This window comes from Myotis lucifugus, unplaced genomic scaffold (assembly GCF_000147115.1).
Source record: "Myotis lucifugus unplaced genomic scaffold, Myoluc2.0 scaffold_98, whole genome shotgun sequence".
Lineage (NCBI taxonomy): Eukaryota > Metazoa > Chordata > Mammalia > Chiroptera > Vespertilionidae > Myotis > Myotis lucifugus.
Genome location: NW_005871146.1, coordinates 600307 through 625587, shown reverse-complemented (window position 1 = coordinate 625587; position 25281 = coordinate 600307). Strand labels below are relative to the sequence as shown.

Here is a 25281-nt window from a genome sequence, read left to right as displayed (position 1 = left end):
ATGGAGCTTCCCGGGGTGCCTGAGGCGGTAGGAGCATCGTGGGGCAGGGCGGTGGACGCGAGGAGAGGAGTGGGGCAGGGCTGTGGGTATGGAGCTTCGCAGGATGGTGAGGCGAAGGAGCATTGCAGCGGTGGTTGAGGCTGAGGAGCCTCACCGGGTGGCGCAGTTAGCCTTGAGCTTCCTGGGGTGGCTGAGGCAGAGGAGCATCGTGGGGCGGGGGTGGCAAGTGTGGAGTGTCACAGGGTGGCAGAGGCGAGGCAGAGGAGTGGGGTGGGGGCTGTTATCATTTAGTTAGCTTGCAGGGGGTAGCTGAGGCAGAGGAATGTCATGGGGCAGGGGCGGTGGACGTGAGGTGGAAGAGCAGAGTGGGGGCTGTGAGTGTGGCGCTTCGCAGGGCATTGAGGTGAAGGAGCATTGCAGCGGTGGCTGAGGCCAAGGAGCCTCGTGGTGTGGGAGCTGTTAGCGTAGAGCTTGGCGGGGTGGGGGGCGGCGAGCGTGGAGCATCACGGGGCAATGGAGGCGGGGCAGGGGCTGTGAGCGTGGAGCTTCGCGGGGCTGCTGAGGTGGAAGAGCATCCCAGGGTGTGGGCAGCAGTGAGGCCGAGGAGCCTCGTGGGGCGGGGACTGTTAGCGTGGAGCTTCGTGGGGTGGCAGAAGAGAGTCGCAGGGCTTGGGCAGCTGAGGCCAAGGAGCCTCGCAGGGTGGGGGCTGTGAGCGTGGAGGTTCACGGGGCCGGGGCCACAGAGGTGGAGGAGCAACACTGGGCAGTGGACATGGCCCTGATTGCAGCTAGGCCTAGGGATCCTAACCACACACGATTTAATCATGTGCTGGGCATTTATTGTATATATATTTTATGTGTGTGTGTGTGTGTGTGTGTGTGTGTGTGTGTATATTAGAGGCCCAGCGCATGAAATTCATGCAATTCATGCATGGGTAGGGTCCCTAGGCCTGGCTTGCGATCAGGGCCTATCTTCCCTGGCTGCTGGCAGCCGGCCCCGCCCCCCACCGTCCATGTCCACATCCGCCGCCACCCACCCCCATTCCTGTTTCCCAATGGGACAATCGTTGAGTAAGTGCCCCCTGGTGGTCAGTGCATGTCATAGTGACCAGTCGTTCCGCCGTTTGATCGATTTGCATATTACGCTTTTATGTCCTATCTAATAAAGAGAAAATATGCTAATTGACCCTCATGCCGTCGCAAAGATGGCGGCGCCCACAGCCAATAAGGAGGAAATATGCTAATTGAATGCCCCACCCTCAAAGATGGCAGTGCCCACAGCCAATAAGGATGGAATATGCTAATTGACTGCCACGCCCTCAAAGATGGTGGTGCCCACAGCCACAAGATGGCGCCACCTGGTCCCCTCAGCCCTGCCTCCAGAGACCCTTAGTCGTATCAGCTCCACACCTGCCCAGGGCCGGCCTGAGGCACAGGCAAGCCTCGGATGGTGGCTGTCCAGCTGCCCAGGGCCACCCGAGGCTCAGATAACCAGGGCAGCCCGAGGCTTGTGCTGCCGGCAGTGGCAGCAGCAGAGGTGTGATGGGGCGTCGCCTTCCCCTGATTGCTGGGTCGCCTCCCACCCCTGAGGGCTCACATACTGTGAGAGGGGGCAGGCCGTGCTGAGGGATGCCCCCTCCAGTGCATGAATTTTCATGCACTGGGCCTCTAGTATAGAGATATTTCAGAAAGGAAGGGAGAAGGAGAGAGAGATAGAAACATCAATGATGAGAGAGAATCATTGATCGGCTGCCTCCTGCACATCCCCTACTGGGGATCAAGCCCACAACACAGGCATTTGCTCTGTTTGGGAACCAAACTGTGACTTGCTTCATAGATTGAAGCTCAACTACTGAGCCATGCCAGCTGGGCTCTTCCTCTTTCTTGCTGAGTAGTGTTTCATGGTACAGATAGACCACATTATGTTAAACCATTCACCTGTTGGAGGATATCTGGGTTTCTAGTTTGGGGCTATTATGAATAAAGCTCTTATAAATATTTGTATATAGGTTTCTGTGTGAACATAGTCTTCATTTCCCTTGGGTAAATGTCTAGGAGTAGAATCGCTGGGTTTGTGGTAGTTGCATATTTAGGTGTACATCTTTTCTTTTAAAAGGAATAACCATTTATTTAGCTTATAATTCTATGGGTTGGCTACACATTAATACAAGTTTATCTGATTTTTTTTTGAGATTCAAATAATATTCACCTTTTCAAAGTATATAATTCAGTGGTTGTTAATATAGCCACAAGGTATTTGTTTTTTTAAGGGATTGCCAAACTATTCTGTAGAGTGGTCATGCATGCCATTTTACATTGCCACCAGCAATGTATAAGTGATATAGTTTTTCCATACCCTTGCCAGCATTTGGTGGTGTCACTTTTTTGTTGTTAGTGTTTGTGATAGGTATGTGGCAATAGCTCGTTGTGGTTTTAATTTGCATTTCCCCACTTGCTAATAATGTTGAACATCTTTCCATGTGCTTATCGCCATCTGTACATCCTTTCTAGTAAAACATCTCCATATCTGTTGCTCATTTTTAATTGGATTCTAAGGGTTTTTTTCTGTTGAGTTTCGAGTTCTTTATATATTCTAGACATTAGTCCTTTGTCAAATATGTGGTTGAAAAATATTTTCTCCCAGTCTGTAGCTTGTTCTTTCAGCCTCTTTCTCAGAAGCCAAAATTAATCAGTTTTTCTTTATGAACTATGCTTTTTGTGTAAAGTCTAAGAACTCTTTGCATAGTCCTAGATCCCAATGATATTTTTCTGTTTTTTTCTAATGGTTGTATAGTTTTATGTTTTACTTTTAAGTCTGTGATTCATGTTGAATTACTATTTGTATAAGGTGTGACATTTGGATAGAGGTTTGTTTTGAGGTTTTTTTGGCCTATGGACGCATAGTTCCTCCAGCACTGTTTGTTGTAAAGAGTATGTTTCTTTCATTGAATTGCTTTTTACCCATGTCAAAAATTAGATGGGTTTGCTTTGATGAGTTTATTTCTGGATTCTCTATTCTATTCTGTGCATTTGTCTGTCTATTCCTCAACCAACGCCATACTGTCTTGATTAGTATATTATAAGTCTTAAAATCAGCTAGAATAATTTCTTCCATTTTATTCTTTTTCAAAATTCTAACTATTCTAGTTCCTTTGCCTTTCTATATAGATTTTAGAATAATGTTGTCTATATGTACAAAAAAATCTTGTTGACATTTTGATAGAAATTACATTAAACCTATGAATAATTTGGGGGAGAATTAATATCTTTACTATAGAGTCTTCCAATCCATAAACATGGTATGTTTCTCTGTTTACTCAGACCCTTTTTTGTTTCTTTCATCAGCATTGTGGAATTTTAGCATACAAATCCTATACACATTTTGATAGATTTACATCTAAGTATTTCATTTTTTGAGTATTCATAAATTGCACTGTATTTTTAATTTTAGGATCCATGTGCTAATACTTAGAAATATAGCAGATTTCTGTATGTTGGTCTTACATCATGTAACCTTGCTGAAGTCATTTATTCATTCTACGAGTTTTGTATGCATATGTGTGGTTGTTTCCATATTTATATATTTATATTTCTTGGTATTTTCTAGACAATCATTTTATCTAAAAATAGGAGTGCTTTTATTCCTCTTTCTGATTCATGTGTCTTTTATTTCCTTTTCTTGCCTGTTGCACTGGCTAGAAATTCCATCACTCTGTTGAATAAGAAAATGGACACTTTTGCCTTGTTTCTAATATTGGAGGGAAAGCATTCAGTCTTTCATCATAAACTATGATGTTAGTTGAACATTTTTTGTAGATGTTCTTTGGCAAGTTGAGGAAGTTCCCCTCTATTCCCATTTTACTACTGGACTTTATGAAAGCCTTCCTCCTGACAGCACGAGATAATTTAGATTCCCTAGTTGGCCTCCACTGATGCCTGCTGGGTAAGAATTGGACATCTGTGCTAGTACAAACCTTTCTTCCCTCCAGTTCCTAGTTTTTATGGTCAGAGGAGACATTGAAATCAGGGAGAACTAGAGAAATCTATATTTTTATTTTGGAATGGAGTTTATATTAAGTTAGTTAACCTTGAATCCTATTCTTTCCTCAGCCAGGCTGTTCTCCAAATGTTCTATGTAATCTGAATTCTTAACAAAATACAATATTTTTATCTTTGTAAAGGACGAAAAGTGGAGAATGCATAGAGATTGGTAGGAAGTGTAGAGGTGCAAAAGGGCTGGCTGGGCTCCCACAGACCACAGCTGAAGTTCAAGAGGGATATATCAGCTGTGGGGAGTTCAAGCCCGCAACCCAGGTATGTGCCCTTGACCAGAATCAAACCCGGGACCCTTCAGTCCATGGGCTAACGCTCTATCCACTTAGCCAAACGGGCTAGGGCCAACGTTTTCTTATTTTACTTTCACTTATTTGTGCTCTGAGAAAAACCATGAGGATCGAGAGGCAGAAACTCTGTTTCCTTCCTTGTATCCAAAGAAGCAAGGCTGCCCTTTTTTCCCACTCCCACATACACTGTAAAAGCAATGACTAATGAACACCATCTAACAAAATCAACAGCAAGCTAAAGACTTTGCCTACAACAGAATAAGCTAGTATAAGTGAATATCAAGGAGAAGTTATTGTTGAATCATTTTCCCTTTTAAAACATGTCAAAAAATTATCAGATATTAGAAAAACTGAACTGAAAGTAAAGTCATATTTATGTGTCATGCTTAATTTATTTACCTATAAAATCTTGTGCTGGCATGAAAGACTTAGCCTAAAAGCCAAGATATGTTATTCTGATTAATTATGTGACATATTGTAGAATAGTACAATATTTATAGTTTGAAGTACAGTTCTTGGTGTTTATTTGATCAAATAGTATAAAAGTGAAATAGATATTAAATATAGTTCTAAACCAGAAATAAGTTAAATAATTTATTTCAGTAGTGAATATTTTTCCTTCTATGGTTTATTTCTTAGACGTTTTAAATGGGAAACCAGTGATACCTTTATTTTGTGAATTTTGAAGACTCAGAATTAACTGCATTTAATTGTGACTGCAAGTATTGGCTGTCTTTTTTAAACAGAACAGGAGAATCCTGGCATGGTGATTGCCTGTATTCTATACGTAATAAGGAATTGGAACTATCCCTCCTGATCACTAAGACTGTTTCAACTCTAAAGTTCTACATGTGGGTCCATCATCCTAATCATTAACATGCAATTTTTTAAAAATCTCTGTGGTCAGTTCATTATGCTTATTAAGAGATTTTATTCCAAACACCCAGAATTGTATTCTAGTATTCAGAAGGCTTTCATAAAGTCCAGTAGTAAAATGGGAATAGAGGGGAACTTCCTCAACTTTGCCAAAGAACATCTACAAAAAATGTTCAACTAACATCATTTATAGAACATTTCATCCCAAAGCTGCAGAATATACATTCTTCTCAAAAGCACATGGGTCATTCTCAAATATAGACCATATGTTAGGATGCAAAACAAGTCTCTACAAGTTCAAGAAGATTGAAGTCATATTAAGCATCTTCTCAGATGACAGTGGAATGAAATTGGAAATCAACTACAGTAAAAACACTCAAAAATATTCAAATACATGGAGGCTAAATAGCATGTTATTAAACAGTGGGTGTGTTACAAATGAGATTATAAAAGAAAAACTTTTAGGAAACAAATGAAAATGAACACAAAACAACCCAAAATCTATGGGATACAGCAAAAGCACTCATGAAAGGGAAGTTCTACCAGGCCTGCCTTTAAAAAAGAAAATAATAATAATAATAATAATAATAATAAAAATTTAACCCTGCAACTTAAATAATTAGAAAGAGAAGAATATGAAAATCCCAGAGTAAGTAGAAGGAAGGAAATAATAAAGATTACAGCAGAAATAAATGACAGACATTTAAAAAAAATAAAAAAAATCAATAAAACCAAGAGCTGGTTCTTTGAAAAGATAAACAAGATTGATGAACCTTTAGCCAGGCTCATCGAGAAACAAAGAGCAAGGACCCAAATAAATAAAATCAGAAATGAAAGTGGTGAAGTAACAGCTATTACCACAGAAATACAAAGAACTATAAGAAAATATTATATGCCAAAAAACTGGACAATGTGGATGAAATGGATAAATTCCTAGAAAAATACAGTCTCCCAAAACTGAATCAGGAAGAATCAGAAAACCTGAATAGGCTCATAACAACTGATGAAATAGAAGCAGTAACCAAAAAACTCCCAGCAAACAAAAGCCCTGGTCCGGGCAGCTTCACAGGAGAGTTGTACCAAACAGTCAAACAATTAACACCTGTCCTCCTCAAACTATTCCAAAAAATGTGAGAGGAAGGAACACTTCCAACCTCTTTTTATGAGGCCAGCATTATCCTAATTCTAAAACCAGATAAAGACTCTACAAAGAAAGAGAATTACAGGCCAATATTCCTGATGAACATGGATGCTAAAATCCTCACCAGAATATTAGCAAACCAGATCCAACAATATATTAAAAAGATCATACACCATGACCAAGTGGGGTTTATTCCAGGAATGTAAGGCTAGTACAATATTCCCCAATCAATAAATGTGATACATGACATAAAACAAATTGAAAGATAAAAATCACATGATCATATCAATAGCTGCAGAAAAAGCATTTGGCAAAATCCAACATCCATCTATATATATAAAAGCCTAAGTGACTGTTATAACCGAACGATTGGAAGGACTGGTTGACCAGTTGCTATGACGCACATTGACCACCAAGGCGCAGGCGCTCAATGCAGGAGTTGCCCCCTGGTGGTCAGTGCACTCCCACAGCCAACCTTCCACAGCTCGCCAACCTCCCACAGCTCCTCACCCTGGCTGGCTAGCCCCCCCAGTAGGGGGGCTGGCCGGCCAACCTCCCAGGCCCCCACAGCTGACTGGCCTCCCGATAGACCTCAATTGCCGGCCAGGCCAAGGGACCCCACCCATGCATGAATTCGTGTACTGGGCCTCTAGTTTTTTATAAAATCTCTCAGCAAATTGGGAATAGAGGGATCATATCTCAACATAATAAAGACCATATATGACAAACCTACACCAAACATCATACTCAATGGGCAAATATTAAAACCATTTCCCCTAAGAACAGGAACAAGACAGGGATTCCCACTTTTACCGCTCTTGTTCAACATAGTACTGGAAGCCCTAGTCACAGTGATAGATAAGAAAAAACATAAAAGGCGTCCAAATTGGAAAGGAGGAAGTAAAATTCTCATTATTTGCAGATGAGATTATGTTGTAATAGAAAAAGATTCCACCAAAAAACTACTACATTTAACCCTTTGAGTGCCAACCAATATCCTAGGAACTATGCTAAAATTGCCAAGGCATTTTTGCTGATTTTACAGCAGTTTAGGGAAAAAATTATGAATCGCCAAGTAAATGAAGTTACATATTCAAAAACTTAAGGAAACCTTTACTACATTTGTTTACTGCCATCTGTCAATAAAGAGTGAACTACTAGCATCTAATAGTGACACTGCAGGAGGAGCACGATAGCACTTCTGGCACTTTTGGCGAAAGACAGGAGGAGCATGATTGCACTCCCCGGCACTCTAGGGGTTAATAAATGAATTCAGCAATGTAGCATGAAACAAAGTTAATACCCCGAAATTGATGGCAGTTTTATACACCAACTAGAGGCCGGGTGCATGAAATTTGTGCATGGAGGGGGGTTCCCCTCAGCCCAGCCTGCACCCTCTTCAATCCGGGACCCCTCGGGGGATGTCTGACTGCCGATTTAGGCCCAATAGGGACAGTCAGACATCCCTCTCACAATCCGGGACCGCTGGCTCCTAACTGCTCACCTGCCTGCCTGCCTGATTGCCCCTAACTGCCCCCCGACCGGCCTGGTAGCCCCCAATTCCCCCCCCCCCGCCGGCCTGGTCGCCCCCAACTGCCCTCCCCTGCCAGCCTGGTCGCCCCACACAGCCTGCTGTTCAGTCGTTTGGTCGTCCCTCACTAACCCCCCTGCTGGCCTTGTCGCCCCATGCAACCTGCTGTTTGGTTGTTACTGTTACTGTGATGGCATCCCAGACAATTTGCATATTCCTCTATTATTAGTATAGATCAGTGGCCGGCAAACTCATTAGTCAACAGAGCCAAATATCAACAGTACAACAATTGAAATTTCTTTTGAGAGCCAAATTTTTTAAACTTAAACTATATAGGTAGGTACATTGTTATTAACTTCATTAGGGTACTCCTAAGCTGGCCTTTGCTAAAAACATCCTCAATCTGATTGAGGTACGTTCGCTGAGGTTGACCCCTTCCAACTCTCCCATCCACACTTGTCTTGTGTACTTGTTTCGTCTATCTTTTTTTGTTCATCCTCTCTATATGTCCAAACCACCTCAACATACATTTCTCAATCCTCGACACTATGTCTTCTTTCACTCCACAATGTTCCCTAAAATTAACTTAATAAACTTTACTTAAAGTTTTAAGTCAACTTCGCACTGTACGTGCGCCCCCGCACATGGTATTTTGTGGAAGAGCCACACTCAAGGGGCCAAAGAGCCGCATGTGGCTCGCGAGCCACGGTTTGCCCACCACTGGTATAGATAATGAACTCTCAGAAAGAGAAATTAAACAAACAACCCCATTTACTATTGCAACAATAAAATTAAGATACCTAGGAATAATCTTAACCAAGGAGGTAAAAGACTTGTATTCAGACAACTACAGGATGATAGAAAAAAAGAGACAGTGAAAGATATAAACAAGTAGAAGAATATACTATGTTCATGGATTGGTATAATTAACATCATTAAAATGTCCACACTACCCAAAGCAATCTACAGATGCAATGCAGTCCCTATTAAATTACCAATGGCATCTTTCACAGATCTAGAACAAATACTCCAAAAATTTATATGGAACCAGAAAAGACCTCAAATAACCACAGCAATCTTGAGAAAGAAGAATAAAGTTGGAGGTATCAAGACCAGGTATCAAGTAATACTACAAAGCCTCTATAATCAAAACAGCCTGGTACTGGCACATGCACAGGCTCAGATCAATGGAATAAAACAGAGAACCCAGAAACTGACCCAAGCCATTACACTCAATTTATTTGACAAAGGAGACAAGAGTATACAATGGAGTCAAGACAGTCTTTTCAATAAATGGTGTTGAGAAAATTAGACAGATACATGCAAAAAAATGAAACTAGAGCACCAAATTACACCATACACAAAAATAAACTCAAAATGGATAAAAGGCTTAAATGTAAGTCATGAAACCATAAAAATCCTAGAAGAAACCATAGGCAGCAAAATCCCATACATCTCTCATAGCAATATGTCTGCAGATACTCCTAGGGCAAAGGAAACTAAGGAGAAAATAAACAAATGGGACTACACCAAAATAAAAAGCTTCTGCACAACAAAAGAAACCACAAACAAAATGAAAAGAGAACACACTGTATGGGAGAACATATTTGGCAATGATACATCTGATAAAGGGTTAATATCCAAAATATATAAAGAATTCATACAACTTAACAAAAGGAAGATAAACAATCGAATTAAAAAATGGACCTAACCAGGGGAATGTCAAGGGGGGTAGGGGAGAAAGAAGGAGACATATGTAATAGTCTTTGTAATACTTTAAGCAATTAAAAAAAAAAAATGGACCTAAATAGAAACTTCTCTTAAGGAGACATACAGATGGCCAAGAAACTTATGAAAAATGCTCCATGTCACTAATCATCAGAGAGATGCAAATTAAAACGACAATGAGGTATCACCTCACACCTGTCAGAATGGCTACTGTCAATAAATCAATAAATAACAAGTGCTGGTGAGGATGTGGAGAAAAGAGAACCCTAGTACACTGCTGGTGGGAATGCAGACTGATGTATCCACTGTGAAAAACAGTATGGAGTTTCTTCAAAAAATTAAATATGGAACTGCCATTTGACCCAGTGATCCCACTTCTAAAAAACCCGCAACGGCAATCAGAAAGAATGTATGCACCCCAATTTTCATACCAGCACAATTTACAATTGCTAAGATCTGACAGCCCAAGTGCCCATCAGTAGATGAATGGATAAAAAAAAGCTGTGGTACATTTATACCATGAAATACTATGCAGCAGTAAAAACCTTTGAGACAGCATGGAGGGACCTGGAGAATATTATGCTAAGTGAAATAAGTCAGTCAGAGAAAGACAGTTATCACATGATCTCAGTCATATGTGGAATCTAAAGAACAAAATAAACTCTTGAACAAAATAGATCCAGAGACATAGAAGCATGAAACAGACTGTGGAATCTCAGAGGGAAGGAGGGGGAGGGAGGGCAAGAGATCAACCAAAGCCCTGGCCGGTTTGGCTCAGTGGATAGAATGTCGGCCTGCGGACTGAAGGGTCCCAGGTTTGATTCCAGTCAAGGGCATGTACCTTGGTTGCGGGCACATCCCCAGTAGGAGGTGTAAAAAAGGCAGCTGATCGATGTTTCTCTCTCATCGATGTTTCTGGCTCTCTATTCCTCTCCCTTCCTCTCTGTAAAAAATTGGTAAAATATATTTTAAAAAAAAACAAACAAGAGATCAACCAAAGAAGTTGTATGCATATACAGTATGCATAAACCATGGACAATAAACAATAGGGTGGTGAAGGCCTGGGGCAGGGGTGGAGGCAGGTTAGAGGAGGTCATTGGGGGAAAAAGGGGACATATGTAATACTTTCAACAATAAAGATTTTTTTAAAAAGTACAAAGGACATAGTAGGGAAATTTGAACCCCAAAAAGCACCCCCACCAAAAATAAAAATAAAAATGGGTTGGGTATGAATTGGCAGAAAGAAAAAAGGAGAATAATTTACTACCATATAATAGAAGAGAATTTATGATGGGCTCCTAGTCCAGGGTGTAAACTCCTATCTTATCGGAATGTTTGTGTAGAAAACCTATTTTATTTAGTTTTATTCTTATTATTTTCCCTCATTAACGGATGGGGCAAAAGTAGGTTTACAGTTGTTCATATGGGAAATAATACAATAATTAATAAGCAATAATAAAAGAATTGCCTGGCCAGCAGGGCTCAGTGATTGAGCGTCACCCTATGAACCAGGAGAAAACGGTAAGATTCCTGCTCAGGGCATATGCCTGAGTTGTGGGCTTGATGTGAAACCATAAAAATCGACCCCCAGTGTGGGACCTGCAGGAGGCAACCCATCAATGATTCTCTCTCATCATTGATGTTTCTCTCTCTCTCTCCCTTTCCCTTCCTCTCTGAAATAAATAAAAATATATATTTTTAAAATAATACAAGAATAAACTCTGTTTCATATACTCACAACTGTACACCTACTTTTAACCCACCCTGTACATAAATGTACTGAACTAAGTGATCCTACAAAGGCCTAGGTAGGTCTGGAATACACATGAGCCCAAAAGGTCCTCATTTCCTAATGTTTAGATTATAATTAGTAAAATAAGTTACCAATTGAGGCTGTGAAATCTCATTTTCTATGGATCCTTAAAAATAGGTTAGAATTTCCACACTGATCAATTGGTAGATGTTTGGCCTTGCCTTAAGGAAAAGGAATTTTGGACAAGCTTTTTTCTTGAGGAACCTATTAGATTTATGTTTTGAAGGCAGTTCAGCATTCATTTAAAAATAAGTGTCTAGCCCTGACCGGTTTGGCTCAGTGGATAGAGCGTCAACCTGTGGACTGAAGGGTCCCGGGTTCGATTCCAGTCCAGGGCATGTACTTTGGTCTTGGGCACATCCCCAGTAGAGGGTGTGCAGGAGGCAGCTGATCGATGTTTCTCTCTTATCGATGTTTCTAACTCTCTATCCCTCTCCCTTCCTCTCTGTAAAAAATTAATAAAATATATTTTTAAAAAACATTAAAAAAATAAGTTTCTAAAAATACCTATGTGTTTTTGGATTTGTTGGGGTGTCAGCTGCAGTTCCTACCAGCTGTAACTACTGACAAGAGTTAACAACAAATTTGCAGTTATTTGTTATATTCTCCATGCTCCTGAGCTTTGGCAGTTATGCGTGTGCGGTTTTTGCAGGAATAGCCTCCTGACAGAACTGTGGACAAAAGAGTTTATTACTTCCCAACATAGGCTTCTCAGCTCTCCGCTCCTTCTTAACACTGCTCAGCTTTTGAGACAGGAGCACACCACCTCCTCATGTCAGCTTCTAAACAGAGTCGGTGGGAGGACTTGTGTGAGACTGAGCTTCATCACTGTTATTTGGGAGGCACTAAGAATGCATGTACCACTGGTGAATTTTTGTTTGCATGCACATTTCCTATATGTACGTCCCAGTCAGATACCTGCTAAGCTAGGACAGAAAAAATCCAAGAAAGCACTTTCTCACTCCACCAGTGGAGAAATAAACCAACAGTACAGGCGATGGGAGGGAATATGCCTTAATTCCGGGCCCTTCCCCTCCTCTTTGCTTTTTTAATTGAACTTCCTTTTTTAAATACAGTGATATAACTCACATAACATAAAATTTACCATTTTAAAGTCTACAATTCAGTGGCATTTAGTATAGTCACAATGTTGTGGAACCATCGCCACTGTCTAATCCAGCCGTGGGCAAACTACGGCCCGCGGGCCGGATCCGGCCGTTTGAAATGAATAAAACTAAAAAAAAAAAAAAGACCGTACCCTTTTATGTAATGATGTTTACTTTGAATTTATATTAGTTCACACAAACACTCCATCCATGCTTTTGTTCCGGCCCTCCGGTCCAGTTTAAGAACCCATTGTGGCCCTCGAGTCAAAAAGTTTGCCCACCCCTGTCCTAGCACATAGCTTATCTCCCCAGAAGGAAACATTGTATGCTTTAAGCAGTCACTCCCATTCCCCTCCCCGACACTCCCAACCTACAGTCCCTGGCAACTACTGCTCTTCTTTTTGTCTCTACATATTTGCCTGTTCTGGAGATTTCCTATAAATAGAATCATGCAATACATGGCCTTTTTGGTTTATATTCTTTCACTTACCATAATGTTTTCAAGGTGTATGCATGTGTAGCATATATCAGTACTTCATTTCTTTTCATGGCTGCATAATATTCCACTGTGTGGATATACAATATTTTGTTTATCAGTTAATAGATATATAAATTGTTTCCATTTTGGGGCTGTTGTAAATAATACTGCTTCAGATGTTGGTGTACACGTATCTATTTGATTCTGATTATAATTCTTTTGGGTGTATATCTAGGAGTGGAATTCCTGCCTAATACAGTAACTCCCTGCTGAACTTATTGAAGAACAATGGCCACACCATTTTACAGTACCACCAGTAATGTGCTACGGTGCCAATTACTCCACATTCCCTCCAATATTTGTTATTTTCTGCTTTTTGTTTGTTTTTTATTGTAGCCATCCTAATAGATGTTAAGTGCTATCTAGTTGATTTAAATTTTTCAAATGACTAATGAGCAGAATATAAAACAAATCTACACCTAGTCATACTAAGTGTTGTTATGAAGCTGTACAACACCAAAAACAAAGAGAATTATAAAAGTGTCCAGAAGGGCTCAGCCGCTGTGGCTCAGTGGTTGAGTGTTGACCCATGAATGAAGAGGTCCCAGTTCAATTCCCTGTCAGGGCACATGCCTGGGGTTGCAGTATCTACCCCCAGTGTATGGCATGCAGGAGGCAGCTGATCAATGATTCTCTCTCATCATTGATGTTCGAATCTCTCTCTCCTTCTCCCTTCCTCTTTGAAATCAATTTTTAAAAAATTATTTTTAAGTGTCCAGAAAGAAAAGAGATTAACTTGTCCTCTACATGAGTAGATAATGCAAAGACAATAAGAAAGGAGAAAAGAAGGAGAAAAGCAAAAATAGAATAAACTAGAAGTATAAAATAAATAATTCCATTTAGACATATTTTAAAACAAAATTGTATATTAGTGTGAATGCATTTATATAGAACAAAGTATTAAATATGAACAAAAGGTTATTTCTAACTTTATTATAGTAGAAGGAAGAAGAATGGAATCAGAGAGGAGTATAAGGGGACTTTATATTTGAGATTTTATTATTTGGTTAAAATCTGAAGTAGTTCTCACAACCAGGTCCACTCCTGACGTTTGCAGGATTTGGTGCACGGGTACAATGGAAAGTACATGCCATGTCTAAGTATGTGACAGTTATAAATCAACGTAACAGGTAGCTGTGTATCTCAATGAAAGATTTGTACCTCCGTGAATAGCTTCATGAAGATGGCAGTGCTTGGTGATTCCCAGATTCTTTGCAGGTCTGAGCCAGAGAGTGGTAGCACAGGGAAGAGTTAGCTGACTTGGGTATTTCACCTTCACTTGCCAACCTTGGCTCAGTCCTGCACTGGGAAGGGACCTGTGCACACATGTGGGGGCGCCGTCCATACATCCATGAAGGAAACCACCCCTTGGCCACTCCCTCAGGCCAGGGAGTGTGCACACTAGCTATATGGCCTACTTTTAGGGGAATGGAGTTAGCAAGGAGGTCAGGTTAGCCTTGGGTGCCAGCTTAGGGGTCACTAAGAAGAAACTTCTAGGGTCTTAAATATTTTAGATGGGAGACAGGCATAGGCTCTGGGTAGACCTGTCTCCTTGACTCCATGGACCCCTCCCCATGTGGGAGGAAGAGCTACAGAGTGGAGTGGGTCCCTCAGAAGCATGGTGTCTAAGGGTGGTGCTACCATTTGCTAAAACCACTGTACTGGTTTCTGACTATCTCTGTGTGTTTGGAATATTGAGAGAGAGAGAGAGAGAGAGAGAGAGAGAGAGAGAGAGACCATTCCACGAGGGAATTGGGAACTCCTATCTAGCACAGAGGCAGGGACAAAAGCACTGCCAGCAAAGTGCCTTTTTATTTGTCATGGCTGAGTCTCTGTGTGATTTCAAAAGCCCCTCCCACATATGTGGTTCTTCCTGAAATGTTAGCGGAATCAGGGATGACCAGGGTAGAGGATGGGCCTGGTGTCAGAGCATAGCCCTGTGTCTGTCCCCTAGTTTCTGGGGAGAGAGTGCTTGTCAACCAGGAAGGCTGGGAAGGATGCCCCAGGAACCTCCAGCCCAGCCTTCAGGGAGCACTTCTACACACAGTGCCTTCCAGGGTCAGACTTTGTCACGTTCCCAAAGTCCTGCAACTAGCCAACACCTAGAGCTGCAGATGGTCAGGCGGCAGTGGCCACACAGGGCCTTCGTACTCACAGGCTCCCTCTTCATTCATCTGCTCAGCCCTGTAGTCCAGGGCAATTGCTCAGCAGGCTCAGGGAGATCAGTTTAGCCCAGCCATGGGCAAACTACGGCCCGTGGGGAAAGCCAGTGTGAAGGGATAGAAAAAGTGTATTTTCTCATAAACTGTCAGACACTGCCAAGTTTAGCTAGCACAGGCTCACCCTTAATTGGTGATGAGTCAAACATTGTCCTTTCAACCAAGAGAATCAGAAAATGCTCTCTTCTGGAAACCCAAGTGCAAAATGAACTTCAGCTCATAGAACTACTAAGAATACCCAGGGCCCTGCTCCTCTTTCAAAGGCCCCTGGGGGAGTGGTGACATGGACTCCTCGGCTTGAGGCTCATGGACAGGGCCAGGGGAGGTGCTTTAGATCACAAGCAACTGCAGCTCCTTAACCCTCAAGTCCCCACAGACAGCAGATCGGGGTGTATTTGCTGCCATAGAACAATACCACAGACTGGGGGCTTAAACAAAAGAAAGTTATTATCTCACAGTTCTGGGGCTGCAAGTCCAAGATCAAGGTGTGGCCAGGCTTGGTTTCTCCCGAGGCCTCTCCCCTCAGCATGTAGATATCCGTCTTCTTCCTTTGTCTTCACATGGTCTTTCCTCTGCGTGTGTCCTAGTCTCCTCTCCTCATGAGGACCCCAGTCGTACTGGATTATGGCCCCGCCCTAATGTCCTCATCTTAACACAATCACCTCTTAAAGATCCCATCTTCCAATGCAGTCACATTCTTAGGTGCTGGGGGTTAGGAATTGAGCCCATGAATGTGGGGGGACACAATTCACCCCATAATAGAGGGCACTGGCAAACTGCTGTGCACCTGAAATCTCTTTGGGAGCAAGCAGAGTGATGGTAAAGAATCAAAGCACTCTGGCCGCCTGGACAGTTCTCAAGCACCCACTCAATTGATAGGAATGAAGATGGCTGTCCGCCGGGATAGCTCCATGTCTGTTCACAGCTGTGGCCGCCTTAGAGGGAATAATTTCTGGAAAGGCAGGAGGAGCTCCTGATCCTTATGTTTTCAAAGAAAATTCACCTTGATTTTTATTGTGTTTCATAATAAGCATCAGGTTCTGTGGAAAGAAGCCTGTCTCCTGCTAGGGTCCTGGGGCACCGGGGAGAGGCCCTGGCCCTGGTACCATTTACTGGCTCGAGGAAAGGAGGCTGCAGGTGGGATTGAGGCTTTTAAGACATTTACCATAGAAACAGATCACTCCTTCCAAAGTGTTCCGGGAAGCCAGGGTTTGCCCGGTATGAAAGGGCACTTGTAGTGCACTTCAATTAAGAGGGAGGCAGAGGGCTGAGGCGCTGTGTACAGGACGGCTGAACACAGAGCGCCTTTTAGAAGAGAGGGCTGTGCACTCCAAGTGTCGAGATAGCATCTACCGTCAACAGTGGGCGGCGTGCAAAACTGGACATTTGTCTTGACGTGGGGAAGGAAGCTTTCCCCCCCTGTTTGTTTTATTTTACAACCGGAAGTCATTCAACCAGAACCTTTGAGATGTGTCCAGGTGAATTAGAGACTGACATGTTTGATTTACCTGCAGGATGAATGAGCGGGACCACTTGTTAAGGAGGCTCAGCAGGAAGACGCCCCCAACTCTCTTCCGAGGAGGTTCCCTCCAGCAGAGTGTCCCACGTAAGTAGTCACCGCAGCCTACGCAGGCCAGCCAGACCTGGCCCACGCAGGAAGGTGGGAAGCTTAATGAAGGCCTGGGCATTGTTAATAGGGAAGGAGACAGCTGCCAAGCTGGAGCACAGCGTTTAGAAGTGAAATTCGTGTGTTTGGCCTGAGGCAAGTACAGCTTGCATATAGGTAGTTCCCTGGGACCCAATCAAATGCCTGAATGACAAAATTCTTAAACTTAAAAATCCTGATGTGGTTAAGATCCTCTGTCAGCCTCCCGGTAGCATTTTTTCTAAGGTTGAAGTGATGTTACTTTTAAATTGGTTTCCCCAAAGATAGCAATATGCAGGGTTTTATTTAATACTAGAGGCCTGGTGTACGAAATTCGTGCACTGGGGAGGAAGGTCCCTCAGCCTGGCCTGCACCTTCTTGCAGTCCATGACCCCTCACTCCTTACTGCCCGCCTGCCACAGAGGCAGGAGAGGCTCCCGCCACCGCCACTGCACTCGCCAGCAGTGAGCTCAGCTTCTGGCTAAGCAGCGCTCCTCCTGCGGGAGCGCACTGACCACCAGGGGGCAGATCCTACATTGAGCATCTGCCCCCTGGTGGTCAGTGCGCATCATAGCAACTGGTTGCTCTGCCAGTCATTCTGCCGTTTGGTCAATTTGCATATTAGGGTTTTATTATGTAGGATTAATATATTAATTAAAACAATGCCAATCACTGGGAAAAAAAGTCTCTGCTTTATCCAGGAAGGCCGCCCCAAGTCTAGCACTGGTGTCCCCACTCTGACCACTAAAGCCCTGGTCTGGTTTCTGCCAAAGGCATCTGATCTGAGCAGGGTCTCGGGTTGCAATGGAGCCCAAAGGAGCAGGAAAGGAGGCCATGAAAGCAGATGGGGTCCCTGCCAGAGTTCATGGGGAAGCTGCAGGCTCATTTTAGCAATCCAGCCATTGGGCTCCCAGCTGAGAGGTGTCATTAGAATGCAGGTTTCCTGTGCCAAGGCCTGTAGGCCTGTGGGCCCCTACATCTCTGAACCCTCCAATCCCTCCCGCCACATTCCCTCTTACACGTTCACATGTCATCTCTTCACCCAGGCCTCGCTTCCTGCTTCCTGTTCCTCCCGAGGAGGTGAGAAGGAAGCGATGGTAGACCAAAAACAGCTTAGGGAAAATCATCACAGCATCTGTAGGACAGGTATTCAAGGTCCTATGTCAATGGTGTCTGACAATACAGAGAGGGAAGGGAAGGGTGGAATGGCATTCCTCTCAGTAATCCACTTCCTCTCTTCACTTTCCCACTGAGGCCAGCTCCATGTGGGGCCTCACCTGCCTGGTGTGTCCTTTAGTGCTCCACTGCCCCTGGAGAGAGGTGGTGTCAGCCCCAAGAGCACCTGGCAGAGGCTCAGGTCAGTACAGTAACTGGCCCAGTGTGGCCTAGCGATCAGAATCACAGTTGTGGTATCTCTGATCCGAGAGAGTGGTCAAATAAGGAGGCTTGGTAGGGAAGTCCAAGGAGTGAGGTGTGTGAGGTCCACTTCTGGAGCTGAGCTGCCTGCAGTACTGTCCTGTCTGGGCCACGTTTTTGTCATCGTAAGCAAGTTAACCTCTCTGTTTCTACATCTGTAAAATGGAGATGACATGAGAATCTACCTGGGGTTGTTGGGAGGATTAAGTGAGATAAGGTGCCTAGAATGGTGCCTGACAATATAGAGTCCAATAAATGTTAGGTATCACTATTTTTTTTCTGCCATAGTTGAGTAACTGGGGGCAACTTACATATTTCTTGAAACTTCTGTGTCATCCTCTGGGGAAAAACAGAGTTATAATAATATGAGCTTACTTAGTCTTTATGAGGCTTCCCAATGATGGATGTAAAGCACCTTCTCTATAGCAGACACAGAGAAACACATACTGATTTCCGAACTACATATGCTTCAAAGTAACCAAGAAAGAATAGATGCAGTCGACCCAGAACAGTGGGAGGTTAGGGGTGCCAACCCCAGGTGAAAATTTGCATGTAACTTTTGACTCTCTCAGCACATATAACTTCTAATAATATTGTTGACCAGAAGTCTTACTGGTAACACAAACAGCTGATTAACACATATCTTTTATGTTATATGTATTAGATACTGTATTCTTATAGTAAAGTAAGCTAGAGAAAAGAAAATGTTATTAACAAAATCATAAAAAAGAGAAAATACGTTTAGAGGATTTATTGAAAAAAAGTTACATATCAGTGGACTCACACAATTCAAGCCTATGTTGTTCAAGAGCAACTGTGTAGGTCAAAGACCAAGTGAGAACTTTTGTGGGAGCATAATAAAATATCTTAAAACAACGACTAAACATTTTGCTGAATTCTCAATATTTTGAAGGACAAAAGAATTCTAATGAACAAGTACAAGAAATGAAAAAGCGTTGGAAATCACAGCACATTTAAGAAGCACCCCAAAATGAGTAGTAATACCTGGTTGATAATAGAATGTTTCTGTCATTGACAACTATACGAGGCCATCAAGCAGTTTAAACTGTTCCTGGGATGTGAGAAGTTCTGCGTAGCTTGTCTGGGCCCCAACATGTCCTCCTGGGTCTAACCATCAGCTAGCTGTCTTGGGCCTCAGTCTTCCCAGGAAACTGGGGGGAAAACTCTAATCTTGGAAGTACTTTTGGTTCTTTATGAGCCACCAACCAACACACAAGATCAGTGTTTCCTATATGGTCTAATACCCTTATCGTCCCAATTCTGCTATTAGGAATATTTTTTCCAGGCAGAAAACTGCTACTTTCATTAAGATATTATCAGTGCCCTAGCTGGTTTGGTTCAGTGGATAGAGTGTTGGCCCGCGGACTGAAGGGTCCCGGGTTCGATTCGGGTCAAGGGCATGTACCCTGGTTGCAGGCTCAATCCCCAGTAGGGGTTGTGCAGGAGGCAGCTGATCGATGTTTCTCTCTCACTGATGTTTCTAACTCTCTATCCTTTTCCCTTCCTCTCTTTAAAAATCAATAAAATATATTTTTTTACAAAAAGATATTATCAGAGCTCAGATTCAAAAGAATGCTACTTAAGGGTAGTTTTATTCCAAAATAATGAAATAAATGACATAGTTTTATAGACTTTACCAAATGTCCTATTAGACAAAATAACTAAGAGATTCACCTGCCTTTCCATCTCCTCCCACCTACCTCATTCTGTCCTCAGACTCTGGCTGTGGAGGCAGATGCTCTAGGAAGCCAGCCAGGGAGAGTTCAGAGCTGGACCACTGAGCGCCTTCTCCAGGCCCCAGCGGTACTTTCTGGCTGTCAGGATTCCCTGAAAGATGAATGAAAGTGGGAAATGCTAAGAGCTGGGGGCTCCCTCTGAGCTTCCTGTTTGGATGCCAGGGGCAGGTTAATGCTTGTCAGGCAGAGCTGGTGAACTGATGTGTCTTTGTCAGCTGAGGGGTGCAGCCCCACTTTGGGCTCACAAATGCCATTGTCCCACTGAAACTTCTTCCAGTGTGACTCTAACTACAACCAGACCTGGTTTCTGAGAGGGAAGTAGTTTATCTCCACCCCCAGGGTAATCCTATTGGGCCATCCTCCTTTTAGTTTCGAATTGCAAAGTCTACCTTAAGTCTCAGTTGAGATTAAGAAAGCCTGGTTCAGAAAGTCTTAGTGAACAACATTTTGGAAACATGATGGTGGATGCAACTAATAGGAACTGGCAGAGAAACCTCTTGGTAGTGAGGTAGTGACCTCGGGGTGCTCTGCTCACCCCAAGAGAAGAGATTTGCTATTGGACCAGGAGCCCCTCTCTGCCATCTCTTCTGCTGGAAACTGAGTGAGGAGTAATCCCACTGCAAGGACCTCATGCCAGTGAGGCAGATAGAAGCAAGGGCACCATCGAGCTACAAGCAGAAAAAGCACCGCGGTCGGCTTCCCAGTAGGCACAGGCAGGGTATGAATGAAAAACAGAGCAAATGAAAGGCCAGGTTTTTGCTCCTTCCGGTTAATAGGGAGTGGACAATTCCAAATGCTAAGAGGCCTTTCCCAAAAGGACATTCCCAAACAATGTCTCAACAAGTTCCTTTTATTCCTTCCCCTCCGCCCCTCTCCCCCCAAAACACACATCCAAAAAGCGAGGTGGCAGTTGTTCCATTTGGACTGATTGCTGAGACAGGCGCCCTTTCCTGGCATGGAGGTGGAGTGCTCTGTGGCCTGGGGCCAGCCAGCCAGGGCAGGAGCTGTGAGGACCTGGACCTCACCTGGTCCAGGCCATTTGTTTTACAGGAAACTAAACCAAGGAGACCCAGAAAGCTTAAAGAGACCACAGTCCTGTGACCAAGCTACTGCCAGGCAGGGATTAGAACCGGCCCCCTGGCCCCCAGGGCCTGAGCCCTGGGTCCGGATCCATGCTGAAAGCCGAGCAGATTGGGAAAGCCATCTGCAGGGCGGAGAACGCAGTAGCCCAGCCTGCCCCAGGCAGGTTCACGAAGAGCACTCCCCAGGCCTTCCCATTACTTGGGACCAGAGCCATTTCTGTCAGGGTGAGAAGCATCCACCTGGGGAGCCCAGAGCCCTGGCAGGACTGTCGTTCCGGCAGCACACTGGATCCAAAGACAGCTGCTGTGGGTCCCCTCCCGGAAACATCGTGTGTTTACTAGAAACATTGCCTTTCAAAGACTGCAGAAGGAAGTGTCCCAGTGGACCACAGGACACAGTCTTGTTACAGGAGGACACAGTGTTATTTGCTAGATTTTTCTTTGAAACATCCCTAGGAGAGGTGTCTCTTCTAGGACTGCAATGAAGACGCTGCACAAAGAGCACTTGTCCTGGGACAGGCTGGCAGCCCAGCATCAGGAGGAAGAGGGAGGGAAGGGGGGAGGGGTCAGGAGAAGAGCCCAAACAAGCCAGCAGCCCCTCTCCAGGCTTGCTTCTGTGTTTCTGCTCCAGACATGTGACATGCCTGCTCAGTACCCAGCTAGGTTGTGCTCACACTGGCCTAGGGGGTGGCTGCCTCCTCTGGCTCCCACACAGAGTAGGATTGGGTTTGTGGGTTTGATTTTGTTAGAGATGGAGGTGAGCGAGTAGACAAGAGTCCCCGGTGGAACACTGCTCTCTGTTCTGGGTCAGGCTTGCTTGCTTGTTCTGCTTTCACACCCACCCGCTCCCTGCTGCCCAGCCCTGTCCTCAGAAGGCCCCAAGCCCACCTCTGGAGACCAGCCCTGGCCTCCCAGGGTGGCCCTCCTGCCCTTGGGCTTTCTCAGGTGGTGCTGAAAGGCAGGCTGTCCAGAAGAACTGGGAAGCCAGCCCAGGGACAGAGCTCCGAGTCTGTGGGCATACACAGAGTAGGACGTCACCTGAGAATCTTTTGAAGGCTCTTCTTCTCCATCCCCTCAAAGACTCTCTTACACATTGTTATTATATGTCTTTATACTCCAGAAACTCTCCTTTTTAAGCAGATGTCTGAGCAGAATAATTATAATCTGGGAGAATTTCTGATTTCTTTTTCTCCTTTAAAGACTATGATGATTAACTAACTAATAGGCCTGGGTGGGAGTCACCTTTGTTAGGCTTTTACTATGTTGTCTTGGTCAGAATGTCTCATCCAGCTGTGGGACTTTTCTGCACCCCTGAGCCAGAAGGGTTAGCCAACAGAGAGGGTGTTTTATAAATGTCCCATCTGTGGGCAGAACCAATTAAGAAGGAAAGCCCACTATTGCTAAACCTTTTTAAGAACTGGTGATGCAGGAAGTGTGGGCCCTGCAGAAACACTGCCTGGGTCTGGCTCCAAACTGCCACACACTAGGTCTGTGATCCCGGGCAGATCATGAAATCAATCCATGCCTCAGTTTTCCCATCTGTGAAATGGGAAGACACTAGCATCTATCTCATAGGGCTGTTGAGAGGAATAGATGAGTCATTTGTGCACAGTACATAGGACAGTGCCTGGTACACACAGTGTTTAATAATTATTGGCTGCTGATGCTATTATTACTATTACTAGAGGCCCGGTGCATGAAAATTCATGCACTCGGGGGGGGGGGGGGTCCTTCAGCCCAGCAGCCCAGCCTGTGCCCTCTTGCAGACCAGGAGCCCTTAGGGGATGTTCGACTGACGGCTGCAGTCTGGCCTCCCTCTGCAGGAGGCAACCTGTGGGGCGATCAGGGGACAGCACCAGGCCAGTGAGCAGCCAGCGAGCGGCTGGCCCCACCCCCCCAATTGCCCCTTCGCCCCTGCTGGTCACCACCGCCCCCTGATCACCGTCCCCTCCCTCTGCCCACTGGCACCCATCTTGGCTGGCCTGGTGCCGCCCACTTGCCAGCCCTGCCCCCTGCCGGTCAGTCGATTTGCATATTAGGCTTTTATTATATAGGATTATTATTATTATTTCTATTATTATTACTGGAGCTGATTGTAAGAACCAGTTTTGCTGTGGCCACAGGACCAATCACTAAATTCCTCTTGCCTTTATCTTGCGATCTTTTTCTTTACACAAAAATAAGATGTGTTACGCACTGTAATTTCTTATTACCAGCCCAATTTAGAAACAGGACCGTTCCGAACGTCATGTGCCCTTTACCAGCTCACTGTGAGCTGGTGCATGTCTTCCCCAGCATGTTACAGCTTCATAAATTACCTGGCCGGCCTGCAGCTTCAGGCGCATTGGGACATTTCCAGAGCAGAACAATTTGATTGGTGGTGGGACAGTGCAGACATGGACCAGTGACCCACTGTTTATGCTTCCCGGGCTGAGCTCAACTGCAGCTCCTAAGTGGGAGGCCGCCCCTCAGAGCCATTCCCATCCCAGCGTCAGCAGCCAGAACCCCTTGGACCCAGCCCACCAGGCTGCATCCTGCCACCACACACCCACACTGCCCATGCTCCCCTTCTGGGTCACAGGCTACCCGTCTCAGACTCCCACCAGTTCAGCTGTAGTCTCCTCAAAAGCAGCTTCTTCCAAACCTCGTGCGCTCCCCCAGTTCTGCCTTTACCCACTCCCTCCTGTGCGCTTCTTTCAGATGGGTACGCCTTCTCTCAAGAAGAGCATGGAGCTGTTTCTCAGGAAGAAGTTGTTCGTGCTTATGACACCACCAAAAAGAAATCGAAGCGGAAATAAGACGGGAAAGTGAGGAGGAACTACGAGTCGAGTTTTCCTGATTGATCCTGGGGAAGAAATGCAGTTTTTGTACCCAGTGTTAACACATCTTTGTCAGAAGAGACTGGTGTCAGCAGCCAAAATATGAGAAAACACATTTCTGTGGCCTTAGCCAACCGGTTTGTTAGTTATATGTTCCCTCGCAAACCTGGAGTATATACCGCGGGGGAAGCCATTCTTTCCTCCCAACTTGTCTGCAGTGCTTGGCCTAACTTTTGTTTACGTTGTTATGAAGCAGTCAGCTGTGCTCTGTGAGGTGTGAAATTAAAAACATTATGTTTCATCGATATTTAAACATCAGTACTGGTTGTTCTGGGAGCGGAGATAAAAGAGTTTTATGTTGCGTGAGAAGCCTGTCCCGTGGCAGGGAGCCCGGACACACTTGCTTCCTGTCCTTTTACCTCACAGACCAAGTCCACAGACAGCATGTAGACCACTTTAGGCAGGTTGCTGTCTTGCTTTGATTCCTATTATGTTTGTATGAAGTTGGCATAAATTTCTTGATTACAATGAAAACACAAATATATGGTTTCCTATTATATATACATATATGGATTGGTAACCTGAGAATGTTGATGTGAAACTCTTAGCCACATTCCCAGTGGGGCAAACCATCTGTGTTCCAACACCATCTTCTGCGCCCTTCCCAAGGGGTTGGCCCAGTCCACCCAGTGCCACCCAGATCCCTCGTCCTCACACCTTCTGCATGGCTGGCCGCTGTGCTCAGTGCATGGCCACTGGTGGGCAACAAGCCGAGTCCGCATCCGTCCTTTCTCTACAGCAGATACAGATACAGATGCAAGAAGTCCCTTCTTCCGCCGCCCTTTTCCTTCCATAACTACAGGGAAGAAGCAGCTCTTCTGCAGATGTTCTACAGTTTACCTGCCTCTTTGTGGTGACAGGGAAGCCTGCGGGTCAGGGCGCTGGTGGGGACCCTGCTAGCCAGGCTCCCAATACTCACTTCCCAGCCTTCAGACCACTGGACTTCTAGCATCCTCTTAACTAAGACCCCATGCTTGTCTTCTTAGGAGCTGAGAGCACATTTTGGATTTTCATTGTTGGAAAATGAATGAATTTAGAGCATGTCTCCCCAGTGAAGGAACATACTTATCACTCTGTCGCTCTGGAACCACAGAGAATATGCAAACCCAGCTGAGAGAGAGGGGGCCCCTGAGTGTGGGAAGGAGGATGACCATGGAAGGAGAAAGCAAAAAGCAAGGACACAGACACAGGGAGGAGGGCATAGAGG

General features: G+C 44.5%; 1 protein-coding gene across 3 annotated transcripts in view; it reads left to right on the top strand.

The window, feature by feature from the left end:
* The window catches only part of ATP8A2 (ATPase phospholipid transporting 8A2), a 547249-nt gene extending 522928 nt beyond the window's left edge, over nt 1–24321 (top strand). For all 3 annotated transcript variants that reach the window (XM_023756696.1, XM_023756695.1, XM_023756697.1), the window contains exons 35-36: nt 16810–16901; nt 23896–24321. In XM_023756696.1, coding sequence (XP_023612464.1) covers nt 16810–16901; nt 23896–23993 — 190 coding nt within the window. In that variant the 3' untranslated portion in view covers nt 23994–24321. The remainder of the gene's footprint in view (nt 1–16809; nt 16902–23895) is intronic.
* Nucleotides 24322–25281: the final 960 nt, after the last annotated feature.